This window comes from Lissotriton helveticus, chromosome 11 (genome assembly GCF_964261635.1).
Source record: "Lissotriton helveticus chromosome 11, aLisHel1.1, whole genome shotgun sequence".
In the NCBI taxonomy this organism is placed as follows: domain Eukaryota; kingdom Metazoa; phylum Chordata; class Amphibia; order Caudata; family Salamandridae; genus Lissotriton; species Lissotriton helveticus.
Window position 1 is genome coordinate 1,039,856,253 of NC_136072.1, and position 25,536 is coordinate 1,039,881,788.

The 25,536-nt window shown below is 42.8% G+C and overlaps 1 protein-coding gene across 1 annotated transcript in view; it reads left to right on the forward strand.

The window, feature by feature from the left end:
• PPTC7 (protein phosphatase targeting COQ7) overlaps positions 1 to 25,536 on the forward strand; it is a 165,728-nt gene that overhangs the window by 81,770 nt on the left and 58,422 nt on the right. Inside the window, exons 3-4 of the mRNA XM_078667481.1 lie at positions 14,912 to 15,110; positions 17,345 to 17,468. Of these exons, the coding sequence (XP_078523607.1) occupies positions 14,912 to 15,110; positions 17,345 to 17,468 (323 nt within the window). The remainder of the gene's footprint in view (positions 1 to 14,911; positions 15,111 to 17,344; positions 17,469 to 25,536) is intronic.

Below are 25,536 nucleotides of genomic sequence, written 5' to 3' on the forward strand. Positions count from 1 at the left end.
TTGACCTACCAGTCTTAAATGGTGTTCTCCTGTTGACCGATTTGCCATTAGTCCTGTATAAAGACATTAACTGATTAGGTTCTGAAGAGGCTCAAGGGTAAGTTTGTAACAGGAACAAAAACATCAGAAATGTATGTAATGAATTACCTCTTACTGTATGTTATACGATTATTGCAAATCACTGACGAGTTCCATGACGAGATTAGCTATGCAACATGAAAGGCACATAGCCCAACTCCAAAGTGCTGTTCGTGGAGTAGGGGCGGGTTTGAGGAGTAAGCTGGAATTTTGTGATTTGGTGGATTTAATGTCTTCAGATTAAATCTGATTTGGCCAGATACTTGCTAATAAGGATTGTGGGAAGGGCTTGAGCTGCAGAACTCTGCAACCTACCTGGTAGCCATCTTTAGACCACATTGAATGTATAATTATGCTGTTTGTTTTTCTGTTTGTTATTCACCCTTAATATGCTAATTGCAGACTACAATACACTGGAATAGCTTTGAAATAGATTTTGTGTTTGATTATTACCCATTTAAATTAACTGGGTCTATGTCATCTTGGCATGAACAGAACACGTTTGAATCGGTAGTCAATAAGTATTCCGTTGCAGTAAAAAAGGACTTAACCAAAAGCACATTTGATCTCCAGATGTAAAAATAAGTGTCTGCTGCATTGTCACTGCCGATTTTACTTTTTGTAGACTAGTTCAGTGTAAAGCAGGTAGGCAGTTGAGTGAAGTAGAGTAGTCACTAGCCTAGGGACTCTTTAAAAATAACCTGAATTGAGAGTAAATCCAGTCAAAGCAATCAGGGAGTCAGAGACTTGTCTTCATCCAGCATGAAGGCTCTGGTGAAAATGGCTGTTTTATTTATGTTTTAGGCCATAATGGGGGTACCAGTCTAGGCATGTTCATCTTTGAGAATTCCCAAGAATTGCTGCATTAGAAAGTCCTATCCTTGTGGTGACAAACTTTATGAATTCAGCAGTCTTCCCCACCCTTGAAACTGAAGGACTCTCCACTGTCCGCAAGCTCCAAAAAATGTTTCTAATCATATTTCAGTATCAACTTATTAGTAGCAATCATCAACCGGTAGGAAGAAAGCAAATTTCGTTGGACCCATTCATTCTAAAATGGCGTTTATGCAAATTGGAGCTGCCCCTAGATGTGAAAACATCACAAGGAAACATTGGCTCTCGTTCTATTTCTGGTAATTAACCTTTGTAGGTTAAGTACCCACGGTGGCCCACGAGGCCAAACAGCGACCTACATTATCATTGTAACATATTAGGCTTTTCTTTGCTGATAAAATTAGCTTCCGGTCATGTGCCATTTCTAAAATGTGGCAGAGGTCTACAGAGTTCACAGTTCATATGCATTGGGCCCATCTGCCATTCATTTAATGGGTAGAAATTGATCACTGGTGATACTGGTCTGCTACTCCAAGCAGTCCAAAACCACCAATTGCGTAAAGGGCCTCTTGTGTTCAATTTACTGCACATACTATGAAATACCTATGGCAGCAGTTTCTGTTTAAATTGTTTTCCCTGGCTTATAAACTGCCACAGACTAAAGGGTAAATCAGACATTGGAGTCTGTAGAATTGCAAACCAGTTTTGTGACTGCATATATAGGGTAGCTACGGCTTTGCCCTATGATGTTCGAAGGGCTTGATTTGGCCCTGACTGAAGAAGTCCTGTATATTCTACATTCTCAATTATTTCAACTAGAAAAGGTGTATCCTATTAGATATGCAGTAAAAGCCAGGTTATGAATAATTGGTGTTTTGGCGACACTTCCCTCTCCTCGCACCACCATCTGATTCCATACCTCCAAAACTGTAATTGTTGGAGTAGTTAGGTATGTGTTACATGGCTCTTTCCACTTTTTCCTCACCCTCACTTTGTATTCTGAGTTGATGCACAGACTGGGCAGCCTTTATAACCACCACCAGCAGATCTGGATATACTAGACAACCTCTATCTAGGTACCTTTCTACCATCAGCCTACTCGCCAACTATTTTACGTTCAGCTTTAAAATGCTTATCAGAAGGGACTGCAAGAGTAGAAGACCCTGGGTATTATATTGATTTTTAGGATTTTTATGTGTCCTAATCGGATTACATACAGGCGATACCAGATTCTGTTATCTTCCAGTATTTTCTTGTAGAGGGTTGCAAGTTGATTTTTCTCCATGTCTCCAGCCGGGCAGTCATATGTAGTCTCTGGTTACAAATTGAATATTCAGTCCACTGAAATGGTAATGTCTAATGTCGCTCTTGTGTATCCACCAGGGGCACAGACACGCTGAGAAAGATCATTTTTTTTGTTGATTGTGAATCCATAGATCTCTCGTTTGGTCCGGCAATACCTCAACTGCTGGAATAGACCTGCCTGGGTCTGTCAGCAAGAGCAGAACGTTGCCTGCCAATACGAAGACTTCATGCTCCTAGCTACCAGATGTGATACCCCTAATGTCTCTGCATGCCCAGATTTTGATCGCAAGCCGCTCGGCCAGTAGAGAAATTAAAGTGACGCGTGGGGGATCTCTGCCTCATGCCTGGGTGGGGGGTGCCGGGGGGGCGATCTGTCCATTCACCAATGCCTTAAGGGATCTAAGTTCTGTTCTCTTCTTAAACTACATCCAGGAACACCTTGAGAAAACACCTTTGCAACATCGAAAGGCGACAGTATTTCTGGAATTTTATTTTTACCAACCTTTTCTATCAGGTGGGTCGGTAGCCTGGTAATATTGCTACTGTAGCGCTTCTGAATAAAGCCCGCTTGATCAGATGCTTTCAGTTGGGTCATTAATGCTTACAGATGGTTGGTTAGAATTATTTGTAAAGATTTGTGCATCTCTGTTTAGCAGCGCAGTTGACTTGTATGAGTCCCTTTCGTCTGGGTCTCTCCGGGGTTATGTAATAGTGTGATGTCTGCCTCCCACATAGTTGGAATGAGGTGCGGTTGAACAGGGTTGGCAATGACTTTCATAGCACTGGATAGACAATTTTGTAGAGTAAGCCAGGGAAGCTGTCTGGTCCTAGTGTCTTGCCTGGCAGCATGACTTTGAAGGCCTGCACAATCCCGAAATTTCTATATTGGCCTTATGGAAGTCCTTCCCCTCTAGAATCCTTTGGTGCCTGTTCCCATGATTCCAAGCAGGCAACTGACTTCTCTATGTTCTTGCATTATCTTATAGAGAGCTTGAAAGTATTCCCGGAAGAAATAGTGCGTACCATTCTCGCTGGTTGCACACGTATGATTTCTTTATCTTTGCAAAGTGGGTCTTTGCCCTTCGGAATCCTAATTTTGTGGCTTGTAGCGTCCCTTTGTCTCCCTTGTCCTGAACTGGACAATTTTAGTAATGCCGTTTCAGCTTGATTTTACCCTGTAAACTCTAAACTGTCCCCTGAGCATTTACTTTTTTTCTTTTTGAAAGATGTATTTGGTTTGCTAGCAGTTCTCTACCAGTATTTTCTCCTTGACATGTCCAATGTACTTTCCTAGTAATAGCTCTGTCACGTAGGGTTTCCTTCAGAGCATCCCATATTGTGCTGGGGGGGGCTCATTGGGGGAGGAGGGAGGGCTGTTGTCAAAGAAATGCTGTATCACGTCTCTTATTATGTCTGTTGGTACTGGGTCTCTGAGCATTTCCGCCTGCATCTTCCAGCATGAAGTCTCTGGGCCATTTTCTCCGTTCCCAAACTATCTCCAAATGTGCGTGATCTGAAATGAAAATATCAGACATTTCTACATCGTGAGGGAACAAAGCAATTAGTGCAAAGCCAAGTAGTCTGTGCATGAGTATATGTCAAGTGCGTGGGGTTTGTAGGGGTCAACTCACCCTGAAGGTATTTAAAGCTTTCCCCAGGTTTATTAGTTTCTTTTTGACTGCCCACAGTGTGGCCTCTGTTACTGGGTATAAGATCTTATCCCGGTCTAGGTCATGGTCCCAGGCAAGATTAAAATCTCCTCCAAACCCCCCAAACTGAAAAGTCTTCGTTTGTTTCCAATCGGGTCTTTGAATAGTTGTCGGAGAAAGGGCTCTTGGATTGTTAGGGGCACATAGGTAGATGAAGGTGTAGGAAGTATTATGCAATGTGAGTTGTATTTTGACGAATCAACCTTCCCTGTCTCTTCACTTTAGCATCCACTCCCCCTTTATTTGCAGAGGATAACCACACCTTGCATCTTTGTGGGGGGTCAGACACTCATTTATTTATTTATTTATTTATTATAGAGTTTTGTATAGCGCGAACAAGACCCGTGGGTATCGGAGCGCTTAACATAGAGTAGGTGAAAGCATAACATATATATTAACAGTAAAAAGAATCACAGATATGAGGTAGATGAAATGCAATCATTCTTGACACATGTGCCATTGTTGAAAAAGTGAGTTGCAGCTCCAATTGTATCAAAAGCAAAGTATATACACATAGGTGAGGTAGATAGTTATAAGTCCCTGAGGGATGCGGTTATAAGGTCATTTAAAGATAACGTTTGGAGATAAATTTATGGACCGTTTCATATCCTAGAATTAGCAAATCTTTATAATACTGATTATTCTTCGCCTTCCTGATGTCATAAATGTTCTGAAGTAAAGCAGCAATAGTTCAGGGCAGTGATCAATGTTCTTCTCTATTTATTGTATTTGTTCATCAGAAGGCTCTTCACTTCCCGCTTGAATGTTGCCACATTTTTGATCTTCCGAATGGTTGGAGGGAGTGAGTTCCAGATTCTGGGGGCAGCTCCTGAGAATGCTCTGTCATAGGTTTTTTTCTTTCTGAAGATGGCTGGTCGTAGTAGCAACTCCTCAGCGCTTCTAGCTGGTCCGTTACCTCCAGACAGCTGAATTTTCTTGGCTAGGTATCCAGGGGTGTTGTAGTGGAGCGCTTTATGTGTGATACAAGCTATCTTCATTTGGATTCTGGCTTCGTAAGGTAGCCAGTTTAAAGCTTTCAAGTGAGGGGATATATGATCATATTTCCTAGATCCGGTGATAAGTCTTGCCGCGGCGTTGAGGCAGGCTTTTAGTGGGGCTGTGGACGTTTTAGGTAGGCCAGCTAAGGTGGTGCAGCCATATTCAATCCTAGAGATAACCAAGGATTGGATTGCCAGTTTGAGATCCGGCTCTGAGATGAATGGTTTCAGTTTTCTTAAGTAGTTCAGGTGGAAGCGGGCATTTTTAGCCATTGAGTTAATGTGGGCTTTCATGTCCAGATTCTCGTCTAGAGTGATTCCGAGCGATTTAGCTGAGTTGACTAGGGTTGGGGTGCAGTTGAGCGCAGTCACGAGTTTCGTCCATTCCTTTATTTCCGCCTGACTCCTTGGTGGTGAGATTAGTAGGAACTCTGTTTTGTGAGCATTTAGTTTCAGATGATTATTAGTTAGCCATTGTAGTGCCATTTTTAATGTCTCGTTCATTAGTTCAATGTCTTTTAGGGATGCGATCTTTATGTATATCTGCGTGTCATCCGCATACATGTGATATGATATCTGTGATTTTTGGAGAATTTCTGTAAGTGGTTCGACGTATAGGTTAAACAGATCTGGGGATAACGTCGATCCTTGAGGGACTCCTATTGAGATAGGGCATGGAGATGAGATAGATTCGTTGACCCGGAATCGCTGTGTTCTGTTTTGTAAGAAGGAGTTGAACCAGTTCAGTACAATCCCATCCTGTCCTGCAGCCTGGTCAGTAGTGCTTCGTGGTTTACCGTGTCAAACGCCGACGACAGGTCAAGGAGAATCAGTAGGCATGCTTGATTTTGGTCAAGTGCCTGTATCGCATCATCAACAATATGGAGAATCGCTGTTTCCGTGCTATGTCCTGTTCTGAATCCTGACTGGCATTCGTCAAGCAAGGAGAACTTGGTGATGTGTTGGCTGAGTTGGTTCTGGACGCATTTCTCAATTAACTTGGCTAGTACAGGGATATTGGTCACTGGGCGAAAGTTGTTTGGATCTGAGGTGTCCGCTGAGGGTTTTTTGATTATGGGTGCGACTTGACCTGTTTTTAGGCAGTCAGGGAGGATCCCTTGTGATAGAGAGGCATTTATTATTTCGGTCCATATTGGAACTAAAACGTGGTTGATTTCTTTTAAGCACTTTGCCAGAAGTGGGTCTTGATAGTGATTGTTTGGTTTGATTTCTGAGAGCGTCTTGGCGATCATGTGCTGGTCGTACAGTTCGAATGTATCCCAGCTTGCCTTGTTTTTTGCATTAGTACACTCCGTTGAAGAGACGGTATCGCTCGAAGGCAGTCGTTCGATGGGAAGGTTCGCCACGGCGTTTTTGAGCTCTGCTTCTAGCGATTTAGCCTTCTCTGTGGAAAAGTCATCGCAGTTTAGGGATGTTTTTGTGTTCTCTTGACCGGTTTTGGCTAATTTGTTCGATTGTTGCTTTAGTATTTCAAAGAGTTTTCGTGGTCTGTTTTTGGCATTGTCTAGTTCAGATCTTATGAACTCCTTTTTTGAGTTGATGATCTTTTTGTTATATTGGCTTCTGATTATTCTGAGGGCTTTCAGCTCAGGGGATGAAGGGTGTTGTCTCCATTTTCTTTCGGCCATCCTCAATTTGCGCCTTTCTTCATTTAGTGTCTCATTAAACCATGGACTTTTTGTCTTCTCCGTGACTCTTTTCAGTTTTAATGGCATGGTGTGATTGACGATATTTTCCACCGCAGTTATGTAATGATCGGTCAGCTCATTGACATTTTTCATGTTGTTCGGTGGCTTTAGGTCTCTTTCACAGCTTTCAACCAATAGCTCCATATTTGCTTTTTTTGTGTCCCGCATCCATTTTTTGGACTGGAAGGGTTGTCTGGTCCTGCCTTTTTCCACTATGGGTATCCCGAATATTATAGCATGATGGTCAGACCAGTCGCATGGGGTTATGGAGAGGATAGTTGTATCTTTGTTCCTTGAGATAATCCAGTCTAATGTCGCTCCTTTCGAGTGTGTGGGTTGTGTGCACATTTGGGTGAGGTTTAGTTCGACGAGGAAATCTTTAAGCGTGTTGACCAGTTTATCATTGTCGTCCTCCCAGTGTAAGTTGAAATCGCCTAGAAATATGTTTTTGGTTTCGCTGTTAGAGTTGGCCGTTATGATCTCCATTAACTCCTCTGTGAACTTTGCATTATCCCCTGGTGGGTGGTAAAACGTATGCATGTTGCATCTTTGATTGTTAGTATATTTTATATTAAGACCCAGGTATTCGCTTGCTTCTAGAGGGTCTGCTTGAATTTGTTTGACCTCAATATCAGATCGATAAATGCAAGCTATACCTCCCCCTACCTTTTTTAGGTCTATCCAGTCTCAAGATGTTATATTGAGGTGGTACTAAGAGGTCCAAGGTTGGGGATGAAGATTCCGTAAGCCATGTTTCTGTGAGGACTGCCAGAGCAATGTCCTTGTTAATGATGAGGTCCGCTAAGTCCGATGCATGTTTGGTTGCCGACCGACAATTGAGTAGAAGACATGTCAGAGGATTTTCTTTGTTACTAAGGTTCATATTTTCGGATTCAGTTGTTGTTAGCTGTATGTGTTGTAAATTGTGAGGGTTAGATGCTCTATCCTTCTTTCTCGATGTTCTGTTGTAGTCGAGTGGTACTGTTTCAATTCTTTCCTCTTCCATGTGGTTCAGTGGTTCATATGTTCGGATTAGTGCCAGAGTTTCCTCCTTTGACAAAGATTTTGTCCTGTCTGGACGGTTGTCTCTATTTTTTGCAAGCATGGTAGTCTCATTACTGTTTCTTTGTGAGGAGTGTCCGAGGTTTTGAATATGCTCGACCTTTGAGTGAATGCTCTCCGTCATTGTCCCTATTTTTTCAATCGCCTGTAAGGTATTAATAGTGACTTGTGTCAGATTGCTCATTAGTTTCTGAAGTTCCTTAATATCTCTCTTGTTCTGAATTGATTTCTTAGGTATGTCTGATCTGTTTATCCTGCCTTTGTGTCCTGTTCGTCTTCGTTTTGGATCTGTTCTAAGTTCCGCAGCCCTTTTCTTTGAATCCTTTGTTTGATTGACAGTTCTCATTCTATTGGAGATGTCGTCTGTGCTGGCTATGTTATGTGTTGTTGGGAGCGCGTTTGTGGGAGAGGATCCGTTCAACGCTAGTATTGTACTAGAGAGAGGTATAGGACGATTGGTATCTTCTGCCTCATCCAATTCCTGGTTATCATAGGGTATTATATTCGTGGCCGGTGTAAGCACTACGTTGGAAGTCTCATCGTTTGGAGACGAGGGCGGCTCTTCACTTTGAAGCTGGTCTTGTTCATTGTTTGCTTGATAGGTAGATCTCTCTGTCCTATCTGTCGTGTTCTCTGGTACTGACATTACTATTTCAGGTATATCTTCCGGGTTAGGGCTTTGAGCGTGTTGGTGGCCCTTAGTTCTACAGGTGCCTCTGGTAATGTTATTGTGGATGTCATGAGTGTTCAGTGGTGGGGTCAGGTGGAATTGGTATCTTGGGTCTTCTAGTGAGTCTTTTATCGTTTGGAATATCCTGTCAAATTTCTCTAGTTCTCGATTTGCTGCTTGTACCAGCACAATTCCGGATTTATATATGGAGATGCTTAGTTCGGCTCTGCATCTTATTGATGGTGAAGTCATCATCTTTGTGCCATGTGGGATGTTTTTCGTAGCTTTAATGGCAAGCAGCTTTGTGAAGGCATTGCGCCATTTAGCTGTTTTATTTGTGTAGAATATGAGGTCGTTCATTGTCGTACCTTTAACTGCATTGAAATATAGATCCGAGAAAAGTGTGTCCGGGTTTTTCCTCAGTGTGTCGTGTTTGAACTTCTTAGCTGCATTTTTGGTGAGATCAGGCGGATATTTTATATTCTGGGCATTTAAGCCAACAGTCTCTAGGTGTCTTTCATTCATTCTATCTCCGTGTTGCATGTCTTATGGTTTCTCTTTGATTCAGGGTAGGATCACTGCCGATGTTTAGTGCTAGTTCTGGTTTTCCTTTCCAGAACTAGGAGTGTCTAGATATGGGTTTGTTGAGTAGTAGTAGATATAGCCTCTATCAACTAATTATTCATCTGTTATCTCTTCATCGTAGGGTTTCAAAAAGATAGTAATTACTAACTCACTCACTGATCCTTGTTATGAACTGGGTTGTGTGTTATCAAGAACTAAGACGTTGTAAGATGGCTGCCGTTATTGTTATCCTTATGAGGGCAGAGGGACTTTCTCTCTTTCCAGTACTTTGTGTTCAACTTCCCTGGTCGACTAGTCCTACTTCTCTGTTAGTTGTTCCTTATCTGGCACTTTGGTGGTTGTGCAGTTTAGGATACTTCAATATCCCTTCACCAATCAGTATCCGGATGTGCTTCTCTTTATGTCCGAATTTTAAACACCTTGGGTCTACCTTCCAGGATAGTCCTCAGTGTTTGTAGACATTACCGAAGGGCGACTGTCTTAAGCGGCCGCCATTTTAGGGTCAGGCGCGCCGCTTTAGTCGTTCCCGGTTCCTTCCCCCTCGTTTATTTTCCCTCGCGTGTGCTTATGGAAGGGGGCAGTGGAGATAGGGTCGCGCGGGGCAAGTACCTTCTTGACTTTCGCCGAGACCGCTCTCCCTTTCAGCGCTTTCCCTTTCACCCCAACTCCCGGATCCCGATCCTCGGCACCGGGGATCCCGACGATGTCCTCAGCCTGGCGACGTCCAGCGCAGCCCAGAGCGACACCGGACAGCATCAGACGCACCTCTTTCCGCCTCTGTATTTCCACTCGTCGATCATCGTCCGCCATCCTTGGGTTCGCCGGCATGAAGGTGCTCCTGCCGTTCGCTGACCAGGTCAGTTAACTCCGTTTGGTGTGTTGAAACCATCGTTCTTCCCGTTACTCTCTGCTCTCTTCCTTCCCTTCAGTAAGGCCTCTGATCGCTCCTGGGATCGCTCCTGGGTCGCACTGAGGGTTATTCAGGGATTTATTCCAGTATTGGATGTCCCTAACCCCAGAGCTCCTCACTAGGGCTCCTGACCAGCGGCCATCTTAGCTCATAATTTATTGTAGTAGTGTTCACATCTCATCAAAATAGGTCTCTATGCAGAAGGTGGGTTTCCTGGTGATAAACCACCTCCGAGTCCAACCACAGCTTTATCCCCCCCTCGACCCCCCCACCCCCACTCCCATTTGTAAAGATGTTGTGGTGAATCGTGGGAGGATTGTGTATTCAGACCTAGATGGTAAGAAATGCTAAGGGCCCAAGCCAATTGGTATTGGACTACAGCAATGCAGTATTATTTCCCTATAGTTTACGTTTCCAGACTTTCGTTGAGCCCTAAGGGTTAATGTGAATTAGGCGTATGCTTTTTTTTCGCCTTGTCTGACTTGTATTGCTCGCTATACTGTCTCTCAAGCTACCTCCCCTGCAGCCCCAAACTTCTTCAAAAGTTGGATCACATCTTACTTTGCCACTGAGTGGCATCGAGTGTATTCTTATTCTTGTTGCCCTATAGTTGCTCAGCTAATCTCGGAGGGATTCCCCACCTCCTCTTGTTTATCGCCTTCAGACCAGCAGAGTTCTTGCTAGGGTAGTGATCGCAGTGCTCGGTTTCCCTTTCCAGTGAAATAAGACTGAAGCGATGCCCATACTAATAGGGGATCTTGTGGTCTCTGAGAAACAGTTATTTGGCAGAACTCTCAACTTCCTCGAAGTCACAGCTGACCAGTCTTGGTAGAGTTGGATTTTGTGAATCCTGGAAAGCATTGCCTTCTCACGAAAGTCTCCTTATTATGAATCCTTCTCACATAACTGTACTATTGTCAAGATAAAGGAGAACTCTGAATCTTGTTGCCTAGATACTCCCTTCTACCTAGCTTTGTTGGGGGCATCTGGCTGGTCTCTGATATTATTTGGGACATTGCAGATGAATCTCTGAATATCTTCCCTTCCACACTTTTAGGTACTACTCTGATTCTGATGTTGGTTTGTACACTACTTTCCAAGACTTACTTGCTTTAGAAATTCAGAGTTCTGTTTTCTAGCAACAGGATACTGAGCCAGTCTTGTGTTTGCTCTTTGGATCTTTTGTCCATTGCTCCATCTAGATCGCCTGCTTTCGCTCTCACCCCCAATTCTGTAATCTCACCACAGAGTTCATCAATGCTTGTCTTCAGGCAGGTCTTTGTACGGATCTCATTTAGAGAGTGTTCAAGATAGTCCTGTGTTTTGCTTGGGGTACGGGGGATGTGGTGTGATTTGACTGAAATGTGTGTTTCCGTTCCAGATTCTGCTCCATTCCTTTTTGCCTCAGAGAAGGTCCACATGTCGATCACTTGGTGCTGGTTTTGATTTGGACCTCTTGTGTTCCCCTCCGAACCACAACAGCCAGCTCCTGGTGAGACAATCTATTCCTCTGTGGACAGGTTTCACAGGTCATAGTTCATTGCCAGAGAAGCGTAGTCCTCCCTTGGTATTTAATGACGGTCTGTAAACTGCTCTGATAGGGGTACTCCCCGCTGCCCTTTCAGCCCTATCCTCCATTTGTTTAAGTTGATACATTGAGTTCACTAACAGGTTTTGGGACTCAGCAACCACAGTGAAAACGCTCAATGCTTCAGTGAAAGCCAGTGGGTTGTGTGTGTGCCAGTTAGCTGTCGGACATCAGTTGTAGTGTTATGAACCTTACAATTAGTGTGGGGGTGGTGGGGGCACGCCTTTTTAGATCGCCTTATCTGCAAGGGCATAATGCATTTCACACACCCTTTTAACAAAATGACAGACTGGTGTCTCTCCCTCTTCTCTGACTCATTGTGCTCCTCTACATTCAGATTAAGAGTCGGACTGTTCTGCCAGAGAAACTCCTACACCTGCAGAGTTTTTATATACCTTTATTTATTTGACATTGGAATGCATAAGGGACTATTTTACATCTGGAAAAAGTCACCCCACATTACACAGAGTAAACGAAAGTATCCTTTTTTGGTTTCTTTTTCACTACTATTTAGATACAAACAATGGTTCCGTCGTGTAATATCACTTTCAAGTAAGAAGCAAATCTTTCAACAAACATATGCGTTATAAATAAACATATCCTTTGTTTTCATCAAGAAAAAATTCACCAAATGCAAAACCAACCAAAAGAATAAGGGCCATGAACAGTTTTAATCACTGTATTTGTTCAATTTATCATTCATATTTTATACGTGATAGGCCCTCTGTAAATGCTTTGAAGACAAAAGAAGCAATTAATACTTCCTAATGAACGGCGCAACAATATGAAAAGTGAATAGTGACATTTAGTGACTTGAGTGACATAAAAAGTGCTCTATGTACAATTGTGAAAAGATAAAAGGGAAAAAGCAAATTTATTTTATCTCAAGGCCAGTTTCCAAATAGTGTCTCTTTGGTCAAGTAAGCCACCCTAATAAACTCAAATTACTTGACCCCAGCAAACTGGTCCTATGGGAAAGATTCGTCGACGTTTCGACCCTGCTGACGCCTGAAATATGGGTCTTGGACGGGTCTTCTTCAGGACGGGGGAGGGAAAGTGAAAATGGCGCCTAATTCTTGTATTACTCCAAGACGTCATGACACTTGTAACACGCCGCAGCTAGCCTTGACAGAGATCGGACTATTTGCCGGCTCTTTGATGGCCATTATATAACGGGCTGCATTACAACAACTTAGCTTTTTTCATTCGTTTGAACTACTACATATTGATTGCCCCAATTAGATGAGCATACTACGTGTCATGACGTCTTGGAGTAATACAAGCCACGCACTGAATTTACATAACAGTGGAGATGACAGCCCCATGAGATTAATCGCTTGACAAGAATAGGAGCCTTTTGGAGATTACTTCCAATATTAAAAGAATTAAGCGCCATTTTCACTTTCCCTCCCCCGTCCTGAAGAAGACACGTCCAAGACCCGTAATTCAGGCGTCAGCAGGGTCGAAACGTCGACGAATCTTTCCCATAGGACCAGTTTGCTGGGGTCAAGTAATTTGAGTCTATTAGGGTGGCTTACTTGACCAAAGAGACACTATTTGGAAACTGGCCTTGAGATAAAATAAATTCGCTTTTTTCCCTTTTATCTTTTCACAATTGTACATAGAACACTTTTTATGTCACTCAAGTCACTAAATGTCACTATTCACTTTTCCTATTGTTGCGTCGTTCATTAGGAAGTATTAATTGCTTCTTTTGTCTTCAAAGCATTTACAGAGGGTCTATCACGTAAAAAATATGAATGATAAATTGAACAAATACAGTGATTAAAACTGTTCATGACCCTTATTCTTTTGGTTGGTTTTGCATTTGGTGAATTTTTTCTTGATGAAAACAAAGGATATGTTGATTTATAATGCATATGTTTGTTGAAAGATTTGCTTCTTACTTGAAAGTGATATTACCCGACGGAACCATTGTTTGTATCTAAATAGTACTGCCCAGGTTCTGAGGGATACTGGGTTACCCCATCCCACGTTTTCTTTTTCACTACAGCAGGCTTGATAATTTTAGTTGGAACTCCGTATACAAGCCAGGCATATTCTCTTTGCCAGTGCTTGTTTGTTCTCTCACCAAATTATCTATTTAATTTATTCTATTTTTATTATTTATTTTTCTCTTAATAAAGCGCTTGGATACACCACTGGTGTGTGTCTGCGCTAGTACAGACTCTGTGAATATTCTTATGCAAGGCTACTGGTCCCTGACAGTGGCTCTAGCGTGCTGTTTGGACAGCCATGTCTTTAAGAAAGTTGGTTTCGCAAGGTTCTTCTCATAGGTCAGCCGGTATGTGCGCCACGTTTTGGCTGCCAGATATCTGAAGAAGCGTGCATCCATTCTTGCTTGGTTGTATGTTCTTACAACGCATTCCGTTGCAACGCATGCCTTTACCACGCATGCGTTACAACGGAATGTTTTTTACGCATAACCTTAACCTCGATTTCTTCCGTGGTGACGTCGGACGTCGTTAAGAGGAAGCGGAAGTTCTTTTCCGTTTCCTCTTAAATGACGCCGTTTTCCTGCACATCTCGACGTTTCTTCTGGTGAGTTTTTTTTATTGGGGGGGGGGGGAGACCCCCCCCCCCAAGCCCCTCTTCTTCTTTTTTTTCTTTTTTTTTTTTTTTTTTTTAACCGTTCACCACACATGCCTTTACTACGTACCTCGTAGTAAAGGTATGCGTGGTAAAGGCTTTCGTAGTAGCCACGCATGCGTTGTAATGCATGCGTGGTTAAGGTATTCGTGGAAACGGCCTCGTTGTAGTGGCCGTTTCCCTTCTTGCTTTATTTAGTCTCGGCACAGTCACCAATGGCTCACCTTTGGATCTTAGGTTCCAGCACAGTGTGTAGGGTGTTATCAATGGTTGCAGATTTACAAAATAAAAGCGGTGTTCTTCTTCACTGCAGAATTCACCCAAAACCTACCAAATCTGAAAATCATGACTGCAAGAGGTTTGACATTTTAAGTTGATGTGCAAATGGTTTTGTTTTCCTTCAGTAGGGCTTCACACTAATAGAAGCAAGTATCTAGAGAGCAAAGGTCGCTCGCTTTCTATACCGCCCCTCCTCGAAGTGAAGGCTATAGCAGCTGTAGAAAACTCCTCGTCTGTGCTACAGTGTACAGGCACTTTGTTCGTGCACATTAGTTATCAATTCTTAAGAATTCTTTTTCCAGCATTAAAGATGATTTTGAATGTAAAGCTTCTAAGGCAGCCTTCGTTCTAACAGCTTATCTATTATCTGGTTGTGTGATCCTGTCACTCAATACGTCCTAGACCAGAAGTTTGCAACGAGCGCATGTTCTTCGATGAATATTTTGTCCAATGCATTACAGACATATGTTTTTAATATCTTTAACCAGTATTTCATGATTCCATGCAAACCTTTGCACGTTGCTATGCTTAGCGCGAACAGCTTCCCATGTATAACCATGCCGTTTCGTTTCAGGGAGCAGCACGGCGTGCATAGTCATCTTGGACCGCGCACGCCATCGGTTACACACCGCGAACTTGGGGGACTCTGGCTTTTTAGTGGTGCGAGGAGGAGAGGTGGTCCATCGGTCCGATGAGCAGCAGCATTACTTCAACACTCCGTTCCAGCTGTCCATCGCGCCGCCGGGAGCAGAGGGCGTGGTGCTAAGTGACAGGTATGTGCATGGTTGTATGAGTGCTGTGGAGATTGAAGTCCGACTTCTCCTTAGCCACAGGTGACTGCAGGTTGTGGAGACTGCCCTGTAGGGACACACGTAACTCCCACGGTGGTCCTGAAAGGGCAGTGGGGCTTAGGTGGGGCATTTACACGTGCAACAAACAAGACCGGTGTCCCTTTTTTATAACAATAAAAACTTTTAAAATAAAAAACAAGACCGGTGTATTTAAAAAGCGCGCATTCGCTCACGGATATCTTGGGGGTTGAATAGCGTGTTATATTGAATCCGCGGCATTGTAAAGGCTGAGCTCGCTCGCCCAGACTCGAAGTTGTTGAGAGATCCGGGGGAGGAAAGCTTAAGCATGGTCCCACCCACCCTCCTTCTTTTCTGGGCCTCTTTGGGTTTCTAATTCCCTGTAGCCTAGCGTGCCTGCCTGGCAGTTTAGTTTCTTTTTGATGCGTTCTCGGGTACGGACGTGCTCAGCATGGCATTGGGGGGGGGGGGGGGGGGGGGGACTTGAGTCGGGCCATTTTAAGGTCCACACTTCGCCGAGGTAATCTCGCTGGTCCGACCGTGATACACACATGTGCACCACGGACTGGGAGAAAGATTACTGCCGCGATGTTATGCGAAGGGGTGGGGCAGCGCTCCCGGGAAGCCTTTCAACGTGTTTATGGAATGTGCACTAGAAGGGCCCTTTTGAATATATAAATGTATTGCATTTTCAAGAGGACCCTAAGCATTATTTCAGGAGGGTCCCCGGCGTGGGACGCTCTTACCATAGTGCATTAGCTGCAGAACAGAATCTGCGTCTGGCGATGCAGGCGCTTCGAGAGAAACAGTTTGGTCCATGTGCAACGAGTTGGAGGTCTGTGGGGCATCTCAGGTGGTTGCCCATCTGCCCTGGGAGTTGTTGACCTTGTAAGGCAAGCTCACGTTGCCATGAAGTGACGTGGGCCTTTTTATTCTCTTTAGTGAGTGATTATTTTCTTTCTTTGGCTGTGCTCTTGTTTGCGTTAGTTTCACTTGTGATAGACTGCCCAGAGGAATATTTCGGAGTCCAGAGATGAAGCATGTGATTACAGCTCATATTGCACGGGCAGCAGTCAAACTTTCCACTGGTAAGTACAGCGCGTTCCGCGAACCAGAGGCAAACTTGTCTTGGCAGAGCCCCAGGTACTGCCGAGGGAGTGTTCAGGAATAGGCCTCACACTGTCCAATGGGGGAGAATCCTTTCAGACTGGAAAGGCGCATGAGCATCCCCAGGCACAGACGGGCTGGGCATTGAACTCCACTAGCCGAATGATTACTGGGAAAGCCTAAAGTAAACCTAACTAGAGATATGAGCGTGCCTGTCGCTCTAATTGGATATGGGTCTTGGGAGGAGTGTGCTCTGTAACTAGTCTCACATTACATGACTTTTTTAGGTAAGTAATGAGCTCCAAGTCTTTTTTTTGTTTTTATTTGAAAATGGTTCCGATTCCTACCATACTTTGCTCCCCCTGGTACTCGTAATATGTACTGCAGAAGTCAAGATTCCCCAAGCACCATCGAAAACATGCTAAGAAACCTTAAAGTTTAATCAAACAAAATGATTAAACTGCACATCGCCTCAGACTCTCCTCTGGAAGGTTACTTTTAAGTACTTTGAAAAAATGATAGGAGGGCACTTTCTAATCAGATGGAACATGAACTCCATAGTGCCCTCACAAGGAATTGTAGCTCTAGTAGTTTCATTTCTTACACCTCACTGGGTGTCAGTCCCATGGAGGTCTGAGATGACCTTGTTGACACTAAAGACCTATTGAGGACTCCTGAATAATATTGAGTGGAGGGGGATAAACCAAGGAAGTCTGAGGGAAGAGTTGTGGGTTAAGGGAACAATCAGACTTCTTACAAGTTTGACTTCCAAGAGGGAAGTACTTGTTGGTGATTCACTTCTACCATGTAGGGTGTAAGTATAAGCTCCACTTACTAGCACTAACCGACTTGAGTAACGTGATGGAAGTGCTGTATTATAAATTATGTTTCCGCTAGCTAGCCATTCTTTTATTTGTTTGTTGATGAAGTTCCCCAAGAAATTGTGACCTAGCATTCTTCAACGAAAAATACTGAACACTAGAACAAAAAACTGACTAAGACTAATCCAAACACCTGTAGCAATGTGTTTCTTGTTTATGAATGCGGAGGATCAAGTTGTAGCTCTTTTTTTTTTTTTTTCATTCTCTCAGCCCCGATGCAGCTGATAGCAGTTCCTTTGATGTTCAGCTTGGAGATATCATTCTGACAGCGACAGATGGGCTATTTGACAACATGCCAGATTACATGATTCTTCAAGAATTAAAAAAATTGAAGGTAATTAACTTTTACACGGGTATCGTTTTCATAAACGTTTCTTTTCTGTGATTTTTAGTAAACATAAGTAATATGTTTGATCAATGAGCAATTTCTACTGGGCATTTCGCTTGCAGTTCAGGTTCTTCTTTAACTTCTGTAGCTGCTTTCCTGTCCCTAGTATCCGAAGACCGAGTTATATTAAGGGTTCGATGTATTCATTGAGACATGGCACATGGAGTTCTCTGTTTATTTCATGCTAGTGACATTCATTAACTCAGCAATGGGCAGCTTTCTTCTTTTTAATTGTTTACATTGAAAATAGCTCCACAGCCAATATTAGGAATATAGACAAACTCAGTGAGAAAGGGTCAGCTGGATACAGTCTTTCAAGCAGTCGGTAATAACATGATGGTCCAATTTGGGGCCTTCAGTGTGCCATAAATACAAAGCATGGGCGGAGATAGTGTAAATAATTTACGCATTCCCACTGGCTCAAATTGCAGCTCCTTTCTTTTGGCAGATATTCCAATACCCTATTCTGACATAAACCAAAATATGCTATACAAGAAGTCACACCTTTTCTCCCAAAACTATTCTAAGCTCAAATAGCCCCATAGCGTTACTCCATGCCTCCCGAAAGTCTTGTTAAATCTTTATTTTACAAGACCAAAAAAAATCTTAAATAGAACCAAACACAATTTTATTTTGCATTGCAATTCTTGCCTCCACAGTGTGGTCACTTTATTGTGGGATGAACAAGTCAGCACATTCCTTGTATGTATGCATAAAACACACAACACGCTTACACCCCGATCTCTCTGAATTATGTGCTGCCTTCAACATTACATCTTTCATAGATTCACATGTTTGACTTATTGACCATTGTTAGGCTGGGAACTCTCAATAAACCATAGTAGCATAGCAGGGGTACCTTTACACCCATTAACATTGAAGATTGCAAAATAGTTTTGTACCCTATTCAGTTTGTGACCAAACACCAGCCAATCTGAAACCTACACCCTAAGGTGCTCCCTGGCAGAGGCTTCAAACTGCCAATTTTGTACTGCAGAGTCAAGTAATCAGTTCTCGAGATGTCCTTCAGAAAAAAAATCACGTATGGAACATTATGGCAGGCATTCTTGAGGGTAAAAATAAATGTGTGGAAAAAGAAAGATCAATGGGGTTGACCCAGTGCCTCCACTGTATCCACCCAGGCCATATTCCTGCAGAATGTGAGATTTGCAAGATCTTCCGCCAAAAGATTGTCAAAAACAGAGCTGTAACTGGCGTCTGCAATTTATGAATGAAAGTCTGAGGCCTCTACCATCATATTTTGTTTTCAGTGTTAAAAGCAAGAGTGGCAGTAAGCCACATTTTTTTTTGTGAGTTTTATATAGCGTTACTAGACCCAAGACATCGGGTAACATAGCGCTTTACATGAACACCAGTTTTGTTACATGAGGACACATTATTTTTTTGTTCGGCACAGGGAGATTAAGTGATTTGCCCAGAATCACAGGATGTTGAGCGTCGTTGCCGAGACTCTAATCCGGTTCTCCAGCTTCGAGGTCAACAGCTCTAGCCGGAAAGTTAGATCCTGTTGTAATGGACAATCGCTAACAACTTTTGTAATTTATTTCCTGACTGGGAGTATGTGTAAAAAAGGGTAACAGAGCTTGGCTGCAATGTTTAAATATGTTTAGACCTGTTTAAGTATTGCTAATTTAGCAGTATATTTGTGAAAAAAATGAGGTGGCCCTGAGTATTTGAATTATTTTTTTGCAGGGGGGAGCACAGCATTAAGAAGTTTGAAAACCACTGGTCTGGAGCAATGTTCCCTAAAATTTATTTCCTCTTTGTGCGGCAGTGCAAGGACTATGTGCACTGCAGCCAAGGCTATTTGCCACAATAACCAGACCATGCATGTGAATGCAGTGCCAAATATCAGTGCAAAAATCAAACCAAACGTTTGCTTAAAAAAAGCGAAAAGATGGTGTATTTCCACACATACAGCACCACGTGAAGGGTTTTAAGGCAGGTTTGCAATTTAGATACACACACCATGACATGAATTGGTTACACAGGCAAGTACACTTCAGGTTGAGAAAAGCAGAGGACTCCAACAGTGGTACCATTATAAAATTTTACTATGGATTCTCAACTGGAGCATCCATGTTGGCAGCCTATACAAGATCACATATACATAATAAGTTACACAATTACATATCTTCGAGAAGATCTTTATCTGCTTGAGAGAATCATATGTTCTAGTATTTAAAGGGAGTAAGTGTACTCTTCCAGGGTGGGTCGGAAATATATTGAAATTTATGGACCATTAGGAATGTCTTGTTTTTTTTATTTGAGTTTGGTTCCTCACTATATTGGAAGGAACATCTCTGGAAATTCTAATGTCTACGGGGTTGTGATTGTCGACTTTTACAATATTCTTCCTCAAGAAAGTTGTAACTACTGTTCTGCCAGAATATTGGTAACACAATATTGTGAAAGGATATCTAAATATACATACACACGTGTGTTTAAATATTTACCTACACATATGTTACATAGCTTCAAAAACAGTAAATATTCCCTTACTTTCAGATCATGGTAGTTAATATTTTGGTCACAATATTCTGGCAGCATGATATGCGGTAACTGGATATGGTAGAACCACCAAGACATGGACTAGCTAGCAGGTCTCCTAGAAGACAAACAAGACATCTAAAAGGTAGGTGGGGATCACTCAACTCCACCTGAAGAAACACCTGGCCAATAGATTACCTGACTAAAAGATACCATGTCACTAGGTTCACTTCGAAGTCCAAGGTTTTCCTAAACCAAGACATTGTTGCTGGAAGGCATATGTGTTGTGAAGCAATGCACCAAGTCTACGACCCATCTGATGTCCCTGAAGAGGGTCCTTCATGCTAAAGCTAAGCTCAAAATGTGTTTGTCAAGCCTTCAGTACTCCAAGAAACGCTCTCGCCTTCTAAAACTGTGTGCATCACCTATAAAGCAGCCAACAGCACACACATGTAGCTGGCATCTAAGAGTCCTACACCTGGAGGACTATACAAGACTCTCAGCAGCAGCCCTGGTTTCCTATAGACCTAGGAGAAGAGGCCCCGAAGAGAGACCTTCTGCAAGGATGTGGTACCCTGAATTTCAAGCAACAGCTCATTGCTAAGTAACCTCCTAGCTAGCACACTTATCTGAAGCAGGCCCCTAATCAACTGTCTGCTCCCTTGCCCACCTACCTACTCTGGCACGTCCTCTGTTGCACATCCCGTCACATATTCTCCCCCAATGTCTGGCCCCTACTGCTACTTTTCCCACCTCTCGCACTAGTCTACTGCTACAACCACTTCTTAGTTTGTATTTCTCCCTCCACTAAACAGCACTCGGTAGCACTGTAGCTGTGTTGCCCCCCACATCACCCAGGTACCAAAGTACACCACTTCCCATACACAGTAGGGTGTGCTCATCTGGAAGAAAGTATAAATACTGGTACATTGAAACCATTATAATAGTTTGTCAAGATTACCCTTGACCTTTCCTACAGCATGGCCATTTTGCTTCCATATATAAACCTGAATAGAGACAAAATATTAGTATATGTGCCCCAAACAATTAAATGGGGACAACAGGAAAACACTAGCTAGGGTTGGCCAGGTATCAAGGTGGTGAACCCGTAACCGGCGAGATACTTTGGGAGCAGTGGTTTGGGTCACAGATGCTTTTCAAGTTGTGAATTGTAGGTCTGTTAAAACTTCAGACCTTTCTCGAAATACATCTGTCCATGGTGCTCCAAGGACTTCTCCGGATTCTCTAAAAACGTACATATGTGACTTACTACTTCATCGCTTCTTAAGATTTGAGCCTTGAAAAAGTTGTCATCACAACGAAACACTTATCGGCTGTACCATTCCTCTATTGACCTGCGTGTCAACGGAATTTTGGATTGGGCTATCTGTGAATAAAAGTTGGATCTGTGAGATAGACCACTCTTAATGACTATTTGTGTAGTGGTCTGGATTTTTTAAATTTGACTTGATATGGAAACTCTGTTTCTTTATCTATATACACATTGAGATGACATAGTGTTGATTCATTTGAGCACACAGTACTTCTGTATTTCATGTAACTACCTTTGACTGTAGTCAGATGTGCAAGCAGTCTATTACCACTCATCTTTTTCTGGTGCAATAAAGATAAACACCTAAATAAACAAAGTGGAGGACTGCTCCGCAGCTGCGCTCTGTTAAGAAAATCGCAGCACTTGGTCAGCAGTAGGGACTGCCAGGACAACTCTGCACCTGGGCGCTATGGGCCAGGTAAAATTGAACTGTTGTGGCTTGGCCCTGGGACCCACATCACCTTTACCGTTCTTGGGTTCCACACAACTCGTCCTGCAAGTGACAGATTGTCACTACCACATTTTCCCATTGACCGCAATGCAAACGTTTTCAGTATTTAATTGGTGTGATTTTTGTTTTGTTCTAAAATCCATAAATCCGGTCATATGCATTTGATCACGTTGTCTAAATTAAGATAAAAATACACTTAATTTTTCATAATTGGTGTCCGATTTCTGTTGTCATGCCATTTACTTATCGTCCATGTTGGTAGTCTGATATGCTTAACACATGTTCCTATAGTAAAGCCTAAATGCTCTTGGCCATACTGCCAGGACTTTGCTACGGGTTTATTGTTGTGAATCTAAGGACCATCTTTGGGGTCTGTGAAAGTGTTGCATGGTGAAGCCTAACAAACATCACCACATAATACTCCACCTTTCTACATTATAGGTCATTTGATGGTAATACCACAATCGGCAAGAAAAAATATTATTATCAATTGAAACAAACTAATATGGCCAGTTTCGCCTGCTTCTTCTAAACTGCAAAGCAAACAGATGATGGACGGAGTACTGAAACTTTTCAGACACTCATCCTCAGTCGTAGATCTGGGTTGAATCCATCATCGTTCTTTAGCTCACTTCGCCACCCCAGTTCAGACCCAGCCATATGCAAATCAGTCTTGACCCTGTGCCTCATGGGAACAGTCCAGACCGAACTGCAAAGCCATGTCTTCGCTGGACCGGAAACCAGCATCCTGGGACCGGTTTCGGGGTAACACCCCTCATCAGCCAGGCTAGCTTAAATCCAGTGGCAAAGTGAGCAAGGGACCAACTTCTGGGCATACCCTGCCAATTTAGGGCAAGAAGGCAAACACAAAGAAGATGGACAGATTACTGAAACGTTTCAGACACTCACCCCCAGTCACCGATCTGGGTTGAATCCATCATCTTTCTTTAGCTCACTTCGCCACCCCAGTTCAGACCCAGCCATATGCAAATCAGTCTGGACCCTGTGCCTAATGGGAACAGTCCAGACAGAACTGCAAAGCCAGGCGTAAAAATCAAATAATTTCAATAAGGAACTTTTTTTTGCACATGCAAACAATTTGCCACATGTGGTCAACAGGAGAGAGCCTAATGTAGATATATTTTGAAGGTACAAGGAGTTATGGAAGTTGGGAACTTTTGCAAAGGAAACCCTGGATGAGTCAACTGGCATGGACAGTGAACTCAGTAATACATATGTAGTCTGGAAACTGGCATAGAGGGTTTCTTGCCAAGGGTGACATCTAGCCAGGAAATGCAAGATACAAGGTCTCAAAGGTAATGGATTTCAGAACAACTGAGAACGTGTGTGAAAGAGACCGATCTTTCTCAATTACCAGGGACACAAAAAAATCCATGGTTGTGTGGATATATAAGAATCTAGATCAGGAACACTACCCCAGGAGATGAGCAGAAGTGTTCTAAATACTGCTTATAAAGATTGCCATAGAGTCACGTTAGTCATTTGGAAGAGAACAAGGCACAATGACCCGACATAACACTACCTTACCTACTCTTGGTATGATGGAGTTAGAAATACTAACCCCCCTCTACAGAACACAGCGCAGAAAAACCATTTGACACTGTCCCAGTCACATAATTAGGTTGGTTGGTGACAAGATCACCCTTCTCAAACTAGAAACACTACTACAGCCTCATCATGCAAACTGAAATACCCAGCTTACTTGAAGACATGGAAAGGTAAATTGCCAATTTCCTCATCTTCACGGAGAGACTCAGTGAGACAAGTCCACAATCGCAAATTTGTGGACCAGTGTGAACCTAAAGTGCCAAGGCACTAAAGAATGAATTGGTGGATGCAGTAGTATACGAAAATGCTCCAGATTGTATCAGAGAACGAAGGTCCATGGGAAAAACATTCAAGATTGTCACTTTCCATACACTGTGCACTCTTCAACATCAGACTGTACATTGACATCAGCCACAGAAGCCATAATCTAGGTATTCTGATTGCTGGGCAACTAATTAGGTCTCCTCTTTGGTGGATTCAGGAGCCATAACTCTTAAAAGCTGCCAGCCAGCACCTTGTAATTTGAATCTTCACCATACATTTATAGGACCATTACTGTGAACCCAGGGCCAAAAGAATCATTTTTACATGCAGGCTTCATGTCTGGAAGGAAGGCTTTCATATGGGACTTCTGGAGCTCAAGAGCATTTTTTGGGGGATTCTGATATTTTCTTCTGCTTCTCATCAGGCAGGTATCCTAGTGGGTAGCACTGCTGCTAAGTTTTATTCTAATGAGCAAGGTTGGCATCTTGCAACTCCGTTATGGGATTGGTTCTTTAAATGGTATTGTTCCTTATAGAGGTGAAGAATAATTTGAGATAGAGCTGCTGACCACAAATGCCCATGCATCACACAAGTGAAACGCCGATCGCCAAGTACTACTGACAGACTGCAGCGGTTGTGGCCTTTCAGAACTGGATTTATTTTACACAAAGGAACTGTTTGGATTTTGCCACTCTTCCAGGGGCATATAAGTAATCATTGGCAGGAGAGCTTGTCTAGGAGAGTAGGACTATTGCTGAAGCCAAAGTATAATTTCAGTTAATGTAGCGAAGCAGTGAACAGCATAACCAAGTAAAGGTATGAAAGCGCAGAGGGCCACTGGGCTGCTCTACAAAGCTACAGTTTTAAAGGCCATGAGTGTCTTCTAGTGCCCATTGACACTTAACTCTTGTACACTCTGGGAAGAATGAAGTAGAGCTTGAGTAAGTCAGACACCCCTACAACACCAAGGACATTTGAAACTCATGAAAACCATCTTCTTCTTTGCCAATTAGTCCGCATGTAGCCAGGTGGCTCAGTCCTCCGCATGGAGATACAGACTTCTCACCAAGCACCCCATTCCAAAATGTCCTACTGTGCAGGATTTGACTAGTTTTTATTCCTAACTCGTTTCTGGCCAGTCCCTCAGATGGAAAATCCAAATGATATATGTTTTTGTAAAACAGGTGCTTCCTTTTGCCAGCTTGGCTTTACAGTCTACAAGTGCAGTTTGCATGTTAAGCTGTCACATTCTATGCCTTATGGGACACGGCTGGCAAGAATCTTGCCAGAGGATATTAGGGCTTTCCTGACTCGGAGCATCGACCGGCAGGATGATTTAAAATACATCAATCATGCAGACCTGGACACACTGGTTGCATTGCTAGAGCTGTTGGTACCAGTGTTTTGCAGGCATGCCTGGATGAGGTTGACCAGATTTTCTGGTAATGTCCAGGCATCACTGATGAACATGCCTTTTGATGGTTCAAGACTCTTAGAAGAAACGACACCCTGTGCAAAACAGTTTAAAGGCAGTAGGGCCACAACAAATGCTTTAGGGCTTTTGACTCCTGCAAAACAATTCCCCTATCACTTGTGCAGGTTAATGGACTATTCCCGGGGGTTGGCATTTGCAGATTCTCAGGGACACCACCATATTGGCAGGGTGGGGGTACTGGGTCTTCTGTCTTTGACTTTGAAATTCCTTTATTCGGCTTCCAAATTTCATAGAAAACCATAAAAGTTCACATAAAAATACATGGATTCAATATGTATATAATGTCACATTGCAATGTTACACAATATTAAAAAAGAATATTAAAATACAATAAAATTTTTATATGAATCAATTTATAAGATAAAACAAAGTTCTTTGGGTGGTATGGACC